Here is a 14,020-nt window from a genome sequence, read left to right on the forward strand (position 1 = left end):
GTTCTGCATGAACCAGTCTTTACTACACAGCCATTCTAGTCATACACTTCACCTGGAACAGCAAATACATTAAATTGTAGTGACTAGTTGTGACACGGTCCTATATTAGTATAGCCATGACTGTGCACAACTACTATTTCTGGCTCAAAGAACACTGCTGCAAAAGTCTGATAGAGAGAAATAATCTGGATAGAAATAGGACAAAAAATAGCAAAAAAGGTTCCCCTTAGCTTCACTTCCATTTGCGCTTCAAAATCAGACTTATCAAACAAAAGCATCCACTCCAGAATCCTCTGCAGCTTAGGGAAGTGATCACAGTTTCAAGTCACTTCCTCAAAGGAAAAAGGAATATTTTAGTGTGGCCCCAGCAGAGTATGTTTCCCTCATCTTTCTCAGAATTGTTTGGGAACAAATTGAAATACCCTTCACAATGATATCCAGTCTAGAATTCTGAGAGATCTTAATTTCAGTGAAGTAAACAATGATCTTACCATGGTGAAAAATCAAGAACCTTCCCATTTCTAACAGTCACATTGCTTTTCTACCAAAAATTTTTGACTAGTGAGTTTTCAGTCATTGAATTGTAGAATATCCAGAGTTGGAAGGGATTAACAAGGATCAAGTCCAACTCCTTTATTTATTCAGTGATATCAAATCCCTTGGGCAATACAAAGACCTTCGGTTAAGGCCCCAAAAAACTACCAGGACAGTAATTGTAGCATCTTTAAATCCAGCTTTGCAAATTAACTGTGACTCAAGAGATCTGTGCATGGAACAGAGCAACATCAATCTACAATGGTATTAATCATATTTTTGCTTTTTCTATGTGAGGAAATAAAGCCTGAGTAACCAGCTCTATGTTTCCTTGCCTGAACGTTGAACTTTTCCATGCTGCTAAAGCAGAGCTTTAAAGGAATCATCTTGACATCTAACCCAGTGTTTGATTAGGATTAGATGTTCCAAAAAGCTTGGTAAACAGAAGCCCCAGCAGAAGACAATTTTGCAAAAGCTTAATAGATAATTATAAGCATCCCTCCTAGTTATACACCATTTTTAACTTAGTACCAATTTCAAACGTTTCCCACAAAAGTTCTCAAGTACAGAATTACATCTGTAGTGCACTTTAACATAGTGGGCATTGTTGTTTGAGTGTTTGGGTTTTGTTGGTTGAGTTTTAGGTGTTTTCTAGGATCTCTTACCCACAACATGCTCTTCTTTGCTGCCATCCAGCTCAGCAGCTGCATGCCCGGCGATACAGAAGAGCAGCAAGATCAAGGGTGAAGGTGAGGAACGTCCCTTCTTTCTTCCCTTCATTTCTCCTGTGTAACATAAAAGTGAGAATTGACAAATTCAGTCAGATTCCTTGAGCATTCTGCAAAAGTTAGTAGCAGGGCAGTGCACAGCCCTGTGGGCACACAGACAAACTGGGAGCTTTGGAGGTAATGTGAGCTCTTTTAGTATAAACCTCTTGCAAGCACAATGAAACACAAGACAAGGATTGCAAGTCTCCTGTCCCAGCTCCAGTCCAGGTTAGAGGCGCTGCTACTGCTTTCAATCTAAGCCCCAACTGAAATCACCTCCTGGAACACATCATGACAGAAAATGTAACACTTGGTACTTTTAATGTCGTGATGCTAAATGCACAATTAGCATTGCTTGCCAAGTCAAATAGTTCCAAGTTTTACTCCATCTGCAGAAACTAGATTCATTACCACAACATCTTCAAACAAATGTTTAATCATTTTATAATTAGCAAGCTCCCAAATTACTAAATACCATTTCAGAGGAATCAGTGAACTTTTTGCAGTACAGGCTTCAGCGCCTTCAGCAGCATTTTCTATCTTGTGCATCTCTTTAATACTGAGAACTTCACCTCTGAACTTAATTTCAGAGCTATTATTTTTCACTTTGAAGCAGTGCAATCATTGACAGAAGAAAAATGCTTTTATTCCGTGGCAGCTGGCATGTTCAGGTTGCTAAAGATGAGGTTATGCACGCACACATGAAATTAACTCCAGAAAACTTTTGTTTTAACTTTTTTAGAAACACATATTTTCCAACTAACTAAAAGTTCCTTAAGGATCTCTGGATTTTAATCAGAAAATAGACCCAATGTCTTCTTTGTTACCAACAGATTAATTCCTTATTCATGATAGGGAATAGAAGGGAGTTCCCTACCCTCTTCTCTTAAAGTACAGTACTAAATTTCTTTTTGCTATGTTAATTAAATAAATAAAACTTAAAATCAAAGGACTAGGAAGTTTCTAACCTTCAGACACTCTTTGGTCTTGAGTGCTTTTGTTAACATGCCTGTGAAGACAGCATGGTCTTCACCAAATCAGAGCCACAATTCTCATTTCTCTCTAGAAAACTTTGCCATTTTTTCCTCTGCATACTCAGTGTTTTCCCAGTTTGCAGCATATCATAAAAAGGGAATTAATTCTTAAAAACAACTCTTGGTGAAAGCACTATTTAGGTAATTTTTAAATTTGACAATGCCCTTTAGAAGGCTTCAGTATATAATGTAGGGAAAACTACTGAGAGTTCTTCCTTTTTTATAATGGAACAAAAGTTTTGGTTTTAAAGGAATTTCTTTTTTAGCCAGAAAATATGACCATGGTAAATTCCACATCATAATGCATTCATGCCAAAACAAACAAAAACTTGCATGTCTTTGATTCCTTCTAGACCCAATTATTAAGCCTAATTTCTACAGGAACAATTAAAAGGCTTTATCCACATATAGTTTGGCAAAACATTTTGCAAACTAATACAGATCTCATTTTGTGCCTTTAATCATGATTTTAAAATTTTTCCTCAAATACTATTCTTTAACTCTGCAAACAGATTTGGAAATTATTGCTTTCTAGCAGAGATAGAACAACTTCTCTTGGATTAGAAACCAATGCACAAGTTTTGAAATATGCCTAAATGGAAAAAATGAGGAAGAGCTAGAGTATTTTTCAAAGAAATAGAAATAGCATCCTTTATCATAATTCTAACTGGAACTCCAGTTTTACAATCCCTTATATACAGTTTTGTAATACAAAATAGACAATAACTCTGTGCATGGTAACCTGAAGTTGTCCAAGACTGTCTTTGTCATTTGAGAGACGTCTGATTTGTGATGTTAGTTTGACATCAGCTGAAATTAAAATAAATCCACAACTAATAAAGATGATATGGAGAGAAACATTAAGTAAAAAAACTCAAAGAACTGCACAGACAATTATCATTACAATATAAAAATTTTGGTGATCATTTGACATTGTCTAGGCTCACTTAAAGCAAAAATACCACCAAATATTCAGATTGGATACTTAGATATAAAGCAATAACTTTCAAACTTCCTGGTTCCAGTGAAGTCACTGGAATAAAAAATTACAAAACACATTTATAGTTTTTGAATTACATGGGAAAGAGAAATTTCTAGCAAATTGTTTTCCTTAGAAGTAATCATTGGCTCACTTGTGGCTCTTCATAAAGGAAGTTGCTAATTATCCACATGGATTAATCCCATGTTTGTCCCTGAGCCCTCATTTTCCATGTTTGAGTTTTTCCAAACATACCATCAAAACTCTCACTAGTTCAGCAAAACTCTATTTGAATTTGGGTTTTTATCACTTAAGCTGAAGCTTTGGTTCCTTCTTCCAGGAATCCGCAGAGTATAGATTTAGATTGCAAAATGTAGCAATCGGTTTTTAGCGAGTTATCCCATATTCTCAAAAGCTTTTCCCCAAGCAGAAGAGAGGCTATCAGGCAGAAGTGGAAATCCTTAATCAGTTCCTATTTTCTTTTCCATTTGGAAATAGAATTGTGTGTATCGTGAGCTACCATACAGCACTGTCACTGTGTGTTTATGAGGACAAATTACTGCATTTGTACAGAGAACAAAACCCTTCCCAGGATACAGCATTTCTATTCTTCCACTCAACTCCTACATTTCCCTTAAAAGGAAGGGTCAAAGTGTGTCAAAACTGGGCATCCCCATGCTTGGGCCAGTTCCCAACAGGAACAATGCAGGCTGTGCAGCAGCCTATCTGCCTTGCTGCAAGGCCTCCTGAGCAAACACAGCCTCCTTCATCTTCCTGCTGCCCTTCCCAGGAGGTCACACAGTCCCAGAACATTGGGTCAGCTTTGGGTGGAGGTGGGATGAGTGGGGCGAAGGTTTTGGTCATAAAATGCTTAAATCCTTCCGTAGTCTAATTATTTCTTATTATTCCTGAAGGAAGGATGAAATCCCAGATCAAAGTGTACTTGGCACTGGATTTTCAATTAAAATCCAAACCCTCTAGAAAAAGTCCAGGTTTTCTGACTGGATGTTCAGCTGCCCAGTAACAGAACTTTGAAGCTGTAAGCCTCTTATGATACTGGTGTAATTTTTTTTTTTAAAGCACTCTGATTTTTTTGTTGTTGTTGTTGTTGTTGTTGTATTTGTATGGAGTGAAAAATTCAAAATACTTAAACTATGATATTTGGCTCAGTAAAATGTCAAATGCACACAATGGTGAAAAACTGTGTGTCATGAGAAAAATAGGAAATGTTTCCATTTTAAAGAGGTCATGTTTAACTCTCTGATTATTTCAGCCACATTCTGAAAACTTCTGAGAGTAAATAAAGCCTTTTCCTCCAGAAGGATTCCAGCTTAGGACAGCCAGGTATCAGTCCAGCATTAATATTCTACATCATCATGTCATTAGTGTATATTTCATACAGACAATTCCTAAGGAACTGGCATTCTACTGCTCCCAAACTCCCTCCCCTTTTAATGAGACATTTTATAACAGACAACAAGAATTTTACTTGACAAAGGAGATCAAAGGTCTGTGGATAATAATTGGCACTGATTTATTTACTCATTTAATTAAATGCTTTCATTTAGTGCCATTAGCTTCCCTCAGGCTGAAACACAGGTAGCCAAGGCAGACTGGAAGCTCCCAATAACAGATCCTCACTACCTGGCCTTATAGCCAAGACTTTTCCACCTGACACCCAAAACAAAAATAGAAGGAAGATCTCAAGATGTTTATTACCAAAACCAGAAAAGTATAAAACCCAGCATCTTGTCCATTGCAGCCTTTGGAGACAGGACATTTTTTTTTTAACCAAGCAGTCTCTTCAACACCAATTTCTGTAGTTCCCTGAATGTTTAGTCACAAGCTTTTTTTTTTTTTCCCAGAGTGGCATTTATCTCTAACACACTAACTGGAAAAAGAAAAATAAAACTAGCATTTCCCATAGTAGCCAAAAAAAAAAATCCTTAGAAAAAGGCCTAAAGTGACATTGCAATGATGGTAAAAGTGACTCATTCACACTGACAGCCCAGGAAACAGAAACACACACACACACAAAAAGGCAGAGGATGTAATTAAGTAGAGGAATTAATAGCAGAAGGTAGGATGTGCATGGCCAGAGGTCCATTTTAGCACAGCCTAAAATGAAGGATTAAAAGGCCTAACTAGACAGGATTATAGCACTTCTGATATAAAAGCAGACCTTTTCATTTCACTGCAGTTCAGAGGCATTGTCTGTGCCCTGTGATATCTTGCACGGCCTCCTAGGACTCATGTGACACAGGTTTCATTGGTCTTATCTGCAGCATTGTCTCCCAGCTGGCAGAGTCAGCGTTCCCTTTACTATTATTTTATTACATGTGCTGGTCTGGAGCTGTTTTCTCATTCCCTCAGCTGTAAATATGAAGAGTGGGGTGAGCAGGAATTCCACCACCTCTGTTCTGGTGGTGGTACCTGAGTCAGTGATGAGCTGTCAATTTAACTGACTGCCACCAGAGCCTTGTGCTGGCACAGCAGCTTTATAAATTCAGGCAGTGCACTGTGAATCATGAGCATGCAAACGTTACTGACTGAAAGCAAACCTATTTAAATCCCACTCCCATCTCAAATTATTTCCTTTTTTCTGTGCCCTGCTGTGGCAGCTTTCAGCCTGTGTCAGTCCTGGGACAAGGAACTCCATCTGCTTCCTCCAAGAACTTCAAATTCCTTCTTATCAGGAAAGAGAATTTTGGTTGGTTACCTACCTTTCACCATTTAGCTTAAATGCTTTGCTGCTGCACTATTCCAGTCTCTGAAATTACCTAGTGAGACCTGGAAAGTGAAGTGCAAACTGGGAACTATGAAGAAAATTTGGAAGAAACTAATGTTTTTATTAGCTTTTATGCTAAAAAGATGTATAACCTAATGTCACTAATTCAGATTTAAATTCCCACCTTCTTTCTGCTTTTATGAAGGTCATAAATGCTGCTTTTCAAGAACAGGTGATAAAATAATTGAAAGTAAAAAGCTTGTCATATTTTAAAATGGAAATATAAAAAAATAAGTTAATTAATAAACCCAACACAAGAAGTCCCTTCCTTCTTATATGCCTGTGGACGTCTTGCTTTTTCATTTTCCTTGTTAGCTTCTTTCACTCTTGCTTTAAAACCGTTTTCCATTTTCCCAGCTTAGATCCAGGGCCTATTTTTCCCTTCTGCTGGTCTGTTCACATCTGGCACTAAGTACCTCTACCATCCTGTCTCCACTCACCTTCTGGTGTGACACAGCTGCAGACCCTAAACTCCTCCTCCCCTGAGTTTTCGTTCTTGCCTGGCCCAGTCAGGTGTCCCATACATGGTACCCATGACCCAAGAGCAGGGAACTGCATATAATCAGCTAGAGCTGTAGTGACAGAAAGCCATGGCTGCAGAAGGCTCCAAACAATTTTCCTAACTCCCTCACCAAGCACCTGATGCAAGAGTCAAAGCTGATTTATTAAAATAACTGCACTTTTCACAGGACCACTGGGTCTGTCTGCAGCAAATCACATAACTATCTCATTTTCATGTTGATATAGCTTTCAACAGAGAAAAGAAATCCTTTGCTCCTATCAAAATATTTTTACATGTGGAATAACGTGAACAACTTGTTTACATAATTTCATAAATCTTAATAAATAAAAAACCCCCTCTACACTCAGGCCTGAACTGCTCAGACATAAACTACCCGTTGGTAGCAAAAATATTGGCCATCTTATTTTCAAACAGGGAATGCTTTCAGTATCCTAATAAAACCATCCCAGAGCACAGGATCCACTAGCAAAACAAACAAGCTGCAATATTAATTACACCTAAGTGCTATGAAGTTTTTTTTCCTAGCAGTTTGGACTGGAAAAGTCCAGCCCATGTGTTCAAGCCTCAGCTGTCCTTATGGATAAACAGAAGTGAATTTAGACTTCAATTAACTTAGCACAACCTGCTTTTCTAGTGGGGAGAGTAATTTCAGCACTATATTATACATAGGTAATCCAGTGGTGTGTAATTTCCCATTTGCACACGCTCAGGTGCTGAAAATACCACAGGCAGGCACAGGAGGAAACTGCTGCCCCAGTGATGCCTCTTAAGACTGGTTTTGGTCATACCCATTCACTTTTTGTAACCTCACCATCACATCAATCACATTTTCACACATACAGAGGTTCAAAACACAAATTTCCCTGATCTGTCAGGCAAATTGAGCTCACCTGGTCTGGCTTCCCAGCTGGAGTCACCACAGCCACTTTTCCTGCAGTGGATTTGTGATGGTCACAAAGGTTAGAAATGCTGAAACTGCCTTCAGTGGGAATCAGCCAGGACTCAGACTGCCTCAGATTATCATCCTACAGCCACTTTAAACCAACATGAAATAACAATGCCATAGAAAAAAAGGATTGTATTCCCTTCATCTCCCACAGTGCCAGCTCCTCTGGACACAAAGCAAATGCCAATATTTTCTTGAAGTTCATAAAAACAACACCAATTGAGCACTTCCTTTACATAAAATCTGTATTTCTAACTTGCTGAAACTACTCTTTTCAATGTAGCTACATTAAAATTAGTTCTCTTGGAATGCTTTGTTTTCTGAAGGAAGGTTCAATTTTCTGAAAGAAAATTGAACCTTTCTTGTGATACAACTCATACCCTACAGCAAGCCTAGTTTTAATTTCTTACTAAACTGTAACTCTAATTACCTGATTCAGAGCTTCATTCAGTTATTCATCAGGGAAGGTGGCAGCAATACTAGGGATGGGAAATAAATATCTGTATTAACAGCACAGGAAGTAATTAAGAAACTGAACAGAGTTGTGAGAGAAAATGAAAAGGATTAAAATAAATCTATTTGGCTGTGAAGTAACTATGAGGGGAAAGGAATTATACAATTCTCCATATGGTTTTGCTTCATTCTGTCCCCAGGGGTACTATGTCCCCATTGTTAAGTTAAACTGGTTTCATAAGACAAACAGAGAAGTGAGTAATTTGTCCCTGTTCTTAAAGACAGTTTTCTCTGGTTTCAGTGTGAAGAACAACTGCAGATAGGTAAGAGCCCATCAGCCTCTCCTGATTCTCTAGAGAGAAAATGTCTGTTCAGAATGCAGCCCAAACAAACAACACCAATAACTAATGGAATTTGACAGATTTTAAACACTTTGCTCAACAGTTGAGATATAACAGTCATGTAAAACTCAATGCTACTAAGTTCTACTAATATTCGTTTTTTTTAATTTTAAATTTATTTTCTTTTTCCTATGCAAATGCTTTGAGTCCTTCTGGCAGACATTCTCAGAATGAACTGAATGACAACAAAATCATGAAAGTAAAAAAGCCCTTAAAGCAGATACCACCTTATTTTACAATGCAAGCTAAAATTACTGCCAGAATCACCTTTTTAAAGTAAATGTAGATATTAAAGCAACTTTCCAGAATGTGAAAGATTGTGTAACGGTATGTTTTTTCCCCAGAGGAGATTGGGTTTTTTTCACAAACAATCCTAATCCCACTGATATATCAGTGGGAAAAGTCTATGTTCTGTGCCCTAAAAGTGATCCAAGATGCACAGAATCAGAATTGCATAAAGAATATCAGTGTCCCCATGCAGGTGAACACTTGGGTACCAGTGTCTACTGTTTATGCACTTGGAAGAGTTATTTGAGAAACAAACAGTCCTTGCAGGCAGAACTGGAGCTGAGGAATTCTCCTTCTCTAACTGGGGATCTGGACACGTTCTGAGTCTGCTAGGATGCTCCTTCTTTTACACCCTTGCTTTGTTTCTAAGATCACTTTTCCTTCTATTTATTGACATTTCCTCTTCCTAGAAAACTGCCTCCTTTTTAAATGCTGTCCCTCACTTCCCTTTAGATCTAAAATACACACCAAAGGGTCAAAGTTTTACTACTGGGCTTTCAAAGTTACTCTCCAATGAGATTAGGGATAGACAAACTCAATGTCATTAAATTTCTATCTGTCCTTAGTCAGAAACATAAAACTCTAATTCAGCATTTAGAATATTACTAACTGAATAGCAATTAAGTTTTCATGAGCAATATTAGTGGGCACTGCACTAAAAAGTTAATGCTCCTTAAATGTCACATAGCTACGCCAGGGAGCTGAAATGCTTTAAAACCCAAAAATTACAAACTTGGTAATGTACAATGGGAGGACAAACACACAGATTACTGAAAGGCAATTTAAAGGGCACTCTGTGACTCTCTGGCATAAAAGTCATAAAATTTTCAAATAAATGGATTCATCGAGCAATTGGCCCCATGGCTGTTTTTTAATGAACCATTTCACTTGGGGCATTATCTGACAGGGGAAAAGGCCAGAGCAGGATGTACTTTAATCACCTTAACCTCCTCAGCACTGTTCTGTGTGCACTACCTCCAAAGTAAACTTGATCATAATTCTGAAATTCAGCTTGAAGAATAATTCAGAGGAATCTGTGGTGGATACAGATACTTGCTGCCCTCACAGACAGTAATAAATGTCTCCTAGTGAAATTAAATCATGGGCAGAAGGTTCCAAAGGGCAAAGGCTGACAGCTTTGCCCAAGTAGGTGCCTGGCAATTCCTCCAGCACGCCCTTGCTGTCCCTATCTGCACTGACAGCTGCATTTCCTGTGTCTGCCCATAAGACACTCAGGAAGGAAGGTTCATATCTTTACATGTTTCCCATGACACTTTCATGGCTAATTCCTGGAGCACTGACTCAGACTGACCATACACACACTCCTCCCCCAAAACAAATTGCTGTTTTTCTCCCTGCCTCTCATTTCCCATTGTTATGGCTTTTTCTTCATTAAAATTGCATTTTTTAAAACATATTAGCCAATTCTAGCAATATTTCAAAGTACAGGCTAGAATCACTTCTTTGTTTTACAAAGTTACTAAAAATGAAGTTTACATCAATTGTTCTAAGTAAAATATTACAGAAGTCACCAAAAACATTCTGGTTTTTTGGAGCGCAGAATGTGTTTGTTATACTGAAACAACTGGACACCTCATTCACTAGTTTCTGGTACATTTCAAATATACAGTGAGTGAAATTGGCTTCTGTCTTAACAGCTTTATTTGATTGTCCTAAAATCTTCCTGTACTTCTCAAAACACGAATTGCTTCAGAAGTTAGTTGCCTCAGGCTGATTTGAAGCAGCCTGGCAGACTACTCTGGATCGAGCCTCTCTTGCATCCACTGTAAAAAAGCAAGAGCTTTTCTTCAAACTCAAGCTATTGGTCAGAATTAACTTATTCAGCTTTAAGACAGCTTCCTTTCCAAGAACTGATTTAGAGCTTAAAGTACCTGAGACTGAGATTATGGCAATCAAACGGTAGTTGTATTAATCGTGCAATCGTTCGTTGTTCTGCTGTTTAAAATCTGGAGAGGAAAAGTCTCTCCCTTTTTGCAGCACTCTGCTGGACTTTGAATCTAAACATCTGACTACTGCCTGTAACGAAAAGCCACCAGCCGAGACTGCTTTCGGCAGCTAAAGGGAAAAGAATTACCGCGTTAAAACCGAAAGTCTGTTGCAAAGTACTCACCCAACTCCTAGCAACAGCTCTTGAAGAAAGAGGGAATTCCTGAATCAGAGCTGGGTGCGATCCTCCCCTAGCGATCCGCGTTGGAGGGGTGTGGTGTGGAGCTGCACAGGGAGGGCTGCGAGCTGGTCCCTGCCTGCCGGGGATGGATTGCTCGGCTGCCGCAGCTCGGTGTGGAACCGCAGCCCTGGCACGGGCTGGCTCCGGCAGCAGGCAGCGATCCCCGGGGAGGAGCGGCGGGAATGCTCCCTCTGCCCGGGGCTGGGAGAGCTGCTGCCAAACACCACGGGCTGGAGCGAGATGCGCCTTGACAGAGTGAGGGGCTGTGGGATGGTTCAGTCGCTGTCCCTGGCAGGCAGGCTCTGGCATGGCCCGCGAGGATGCTCTGTTATTCCCTGCGAGTTTAAGGGATGCGGTGTGATGCTGGGTTTTGTTCTTTTCAAACAAAGCCACGCTGCTCAGCCGGCTGTCTGGAGCTGCTCACAAAAGTTATTCTGCCGGCAGCTACAACATCCCATCTATTTAAACATCACACCAGTACGTGCCAAAACTCGAGTTTTAGGGTCATTAGAGTACCATGGCTGATGATAGGGATGGGGAGACCCCAGAGACCTCGTAACTCGTGTGCGCAGAGACACACGGCCAGAATCTCAGTCTTGGACACACAGGATGGGAATTTCCCAGTAAGAGAGACAGAAATAGCAGCTGAAGCACAATAACCTACACAGTCAGTAGCTGTAACTCATTGTAATTATTTCTGGGCAAAGACAAACAGGCAGTTAAATCACTTTCATTGAAGGTTATGTTCAGCTGTTCATCACCATCCTGAACGAGACTGGCAGTTTGTCCTGGCCAGTTAATGGATTAACTATCTCTGACACAAACAGAAGGGCTCCTGGCAGCTCCTTGGATCTCCTGGCTGTTGTTCCTGACTGTAAAAATGTCTGTAATACTTTTCAGAGTAAAGCCAGTAGTCAGCTGAGTCTACTTACTATTAACTGGGTCAATAACCAGATGGATTAACCCTCCTGTAATGGACTAGAAACACTCCCAAAGCAAAGGGACAGTTCAAATGCTGGGGCCAGGTTCTACTCTGCAGTTACTAATTACCAGCTCAGATAAAGCAAGAGGCAAGCCAGCTGCAGAGGTCAGTGAAAAGGAAATGGACACTCTGTCATTTGTGTCACAGCACAGCAAATGAAAATCATTGTGGTAAGAATTAGTGTCTATCAGTGCTATCCATAAATCTAATTGAGGGTCACAACAAAGACAGTCCAAAGCAGATGCACTAAAATTACACCCTGACTTAAAGAAATGTCTGTACATTTACAACAGAAACAAAACAGAAACTCAATAGATTTCAAAAAATGTACATACTTCTCCACTTGATAACGCACCTAGATGGATGAACAAGAATCTGTGTGGATAGCTTCAAACCTGCTCCACTCTACAAGAAATTGACAAAGAAAGTTTCTTTAGTTTTAGTTGTGCTGGATGCTGAATGATCTGAAATTGCAAATTTATTTCAAATCTTGAGACTGGGCCTGGCCATAATTTCAAGTGGATATTTTTGTTGCAGTTTTTATGAAGTTTTTTTTTGTGAACACACACAAAAACAAATTTTCATAGTTTGTGTCGATGAGTTAACATCAGCCTTTTTCTCACAAGACCTTACTCAAGTAACTCAAAGGAATTCTGAAAGATGTAGTCCACACAGACATGAAAAAATAAAAGGGAAAAGCTACCATTTAAAACACATTTGATATCTTATTTTCAAATAAGGGGAGGAAAACATATAAAGAAAAGTACTTTAAATAACATATAAGAGAATGAAACCCTTATTTTGATTAAAGGTTAGACTAAAAATGTCTTTGGTAAATAATAAAATGGGATGAGAGTAAAAATGCCACCATGTGCTCAAGGGATGAATACTCAAAAGAAAAATTCCAAGAAAACTATTTCATTTTCAGATAAGCAGTTTTGCTTTCTATTCTCTCGATGTCTCTCCAGCTCCCACATGCAGTCCTCCTATTTTAGCTGCCAGGCATTATTTTAGTTGTCCTCCTAATTTAGTTTGTATTATAACTACAACATAAAAAGCTTCAGTTGAAACTGGAATCAGACATTGAAGATGAAAACAAAACTGATTTGAACCTTTAGTGTGACCAGAGAATTCCATTCAGCTCTGACCTGGCCTAGACAATCACACTAATCCCTGGAGCCTGCTGATAACTCTTGTCTGTCACAGTGGAAAACGTCCCTACCTGAGGAGGTACCAATTAGCAGATACATTCAATAGTGCAGCTAGAGTAAACTAAAGCAGAGGTGCCATGAAAAATATTGTTTCTATATACTTGCACTACTCAGTACTTGGCTCTGAAGAGTTCAAAGCTGAAGTGATTAGAAATTAGTCTTCTGAAAGTGCATAGAATTATTCCCAACAAGTTGGGAGATGAGGGAATTAGAAAAGCAAGGTCTGTGTAAGAGGTCAGCATCATTACAAACCTGATGAACAAACAAACACTGCTTAAAAAGGCACACTGCCAGCTACCCTCTGACCACAGAAAATTCCCTTTACTCCACATTGTCAGCTGGGAGCTCTCACAATGAAGCTGCTTGTGGTGACAGCCTCACTTTTTCCAAGAGCCAGAACAGGAGGCAATGTGCAATGCCAGGAAACCCCTAGCATGGAGCTCTGCTGGCCTGCACGAGGTCGGCAAGGATAACAATACCAATGGTGAAAGTCTTGGCATTTGCAAAATGCTTCCAACACAAGGGTTAGAAATACCTGACTCTTCCTTGAAACACAGCAGTGGCCTCAGGCCAGGTTCTCCACCATATCCCTGCATTACACAGCCTACATTTCCACCACAGAGCGGCAAGCTGGTTTTACACTGACAACACTGTTAGTGCCAGCAGGACAGCAGGAAATGGAAGGTAAAAGCTAATAACTACCCTAAAATCTGCAGAGGAGTGGGACAGGGTCACTGTCCCCTGCAATGTCTGTTACCAGTTTGGATTGGTGCTCATGCTGACTGAGAGGGATGAAGGGAAAGACAGTTAATTACAAATTCAAATTTTCCTAACCTGTACATTTTCATTCATATATAGTGGATGAGTTTTTAGGACAATATGTCATAATTCACCATAGACCTATGTATATGCTGTTCAGAAATTAA

At 39.4% G+C, this 14,020-nt stretch overlaps 1 protein-coding gene across 5 annotated transcripts in view; it reads right to left on the reverse strand.

Annotated features, from left to right (window-relative positions):
• Window positions 1-14,020, reverse strand: part of TFPI (tissue factor pathway inhibitor) — a 56,974-nt gene that overhangs the window by 23,235 nt on the left and 19,719 nt on the right. The window contains exons 1-2 of one of the 5 annotated variants that reach the window (XM_059475848.1): window positions 10,845-10,986; window positions 1,200-1,319 (exon numbers count right to left, since the gene is read on the reverse strand). In XM_059475848.1, coding sequence (XP_059331831.1) covers window positions 1,200-1,314 — 115 coding nt within the window. In that variant the 5' untranslated portion in view covers window positions 1,315-1,319; window positions 10,845-10,986. Of the gene's footprint in view, window positions 1-1,199; window positions 1,320-8,001; window positions 8,051-10,844; window positions 10,992-14,020 lie in introns of those variants that run through there. The other 4 variants (XM_059475845.1, XM_059475847.1, XM_059475849.1 and 1 more) reach the window with 4 other exon arrangements.

This window comes from Ammospiza nelsoni, chromosome 7 (assembly GCF_027579445.1).
Source record: "Ammospiza nelsoni isolate bAmmNel1 chromosome 7, bAmmNel1.pri, whole genome shotgun sequence".
Classification (NCBI taxonomy): domain Eukaryota; kingdom Metazoa; phylum Chordata; class Aves; order Passeriformes; family Passerellidae; genus Ammospiza; species Ammospiza nelsoni.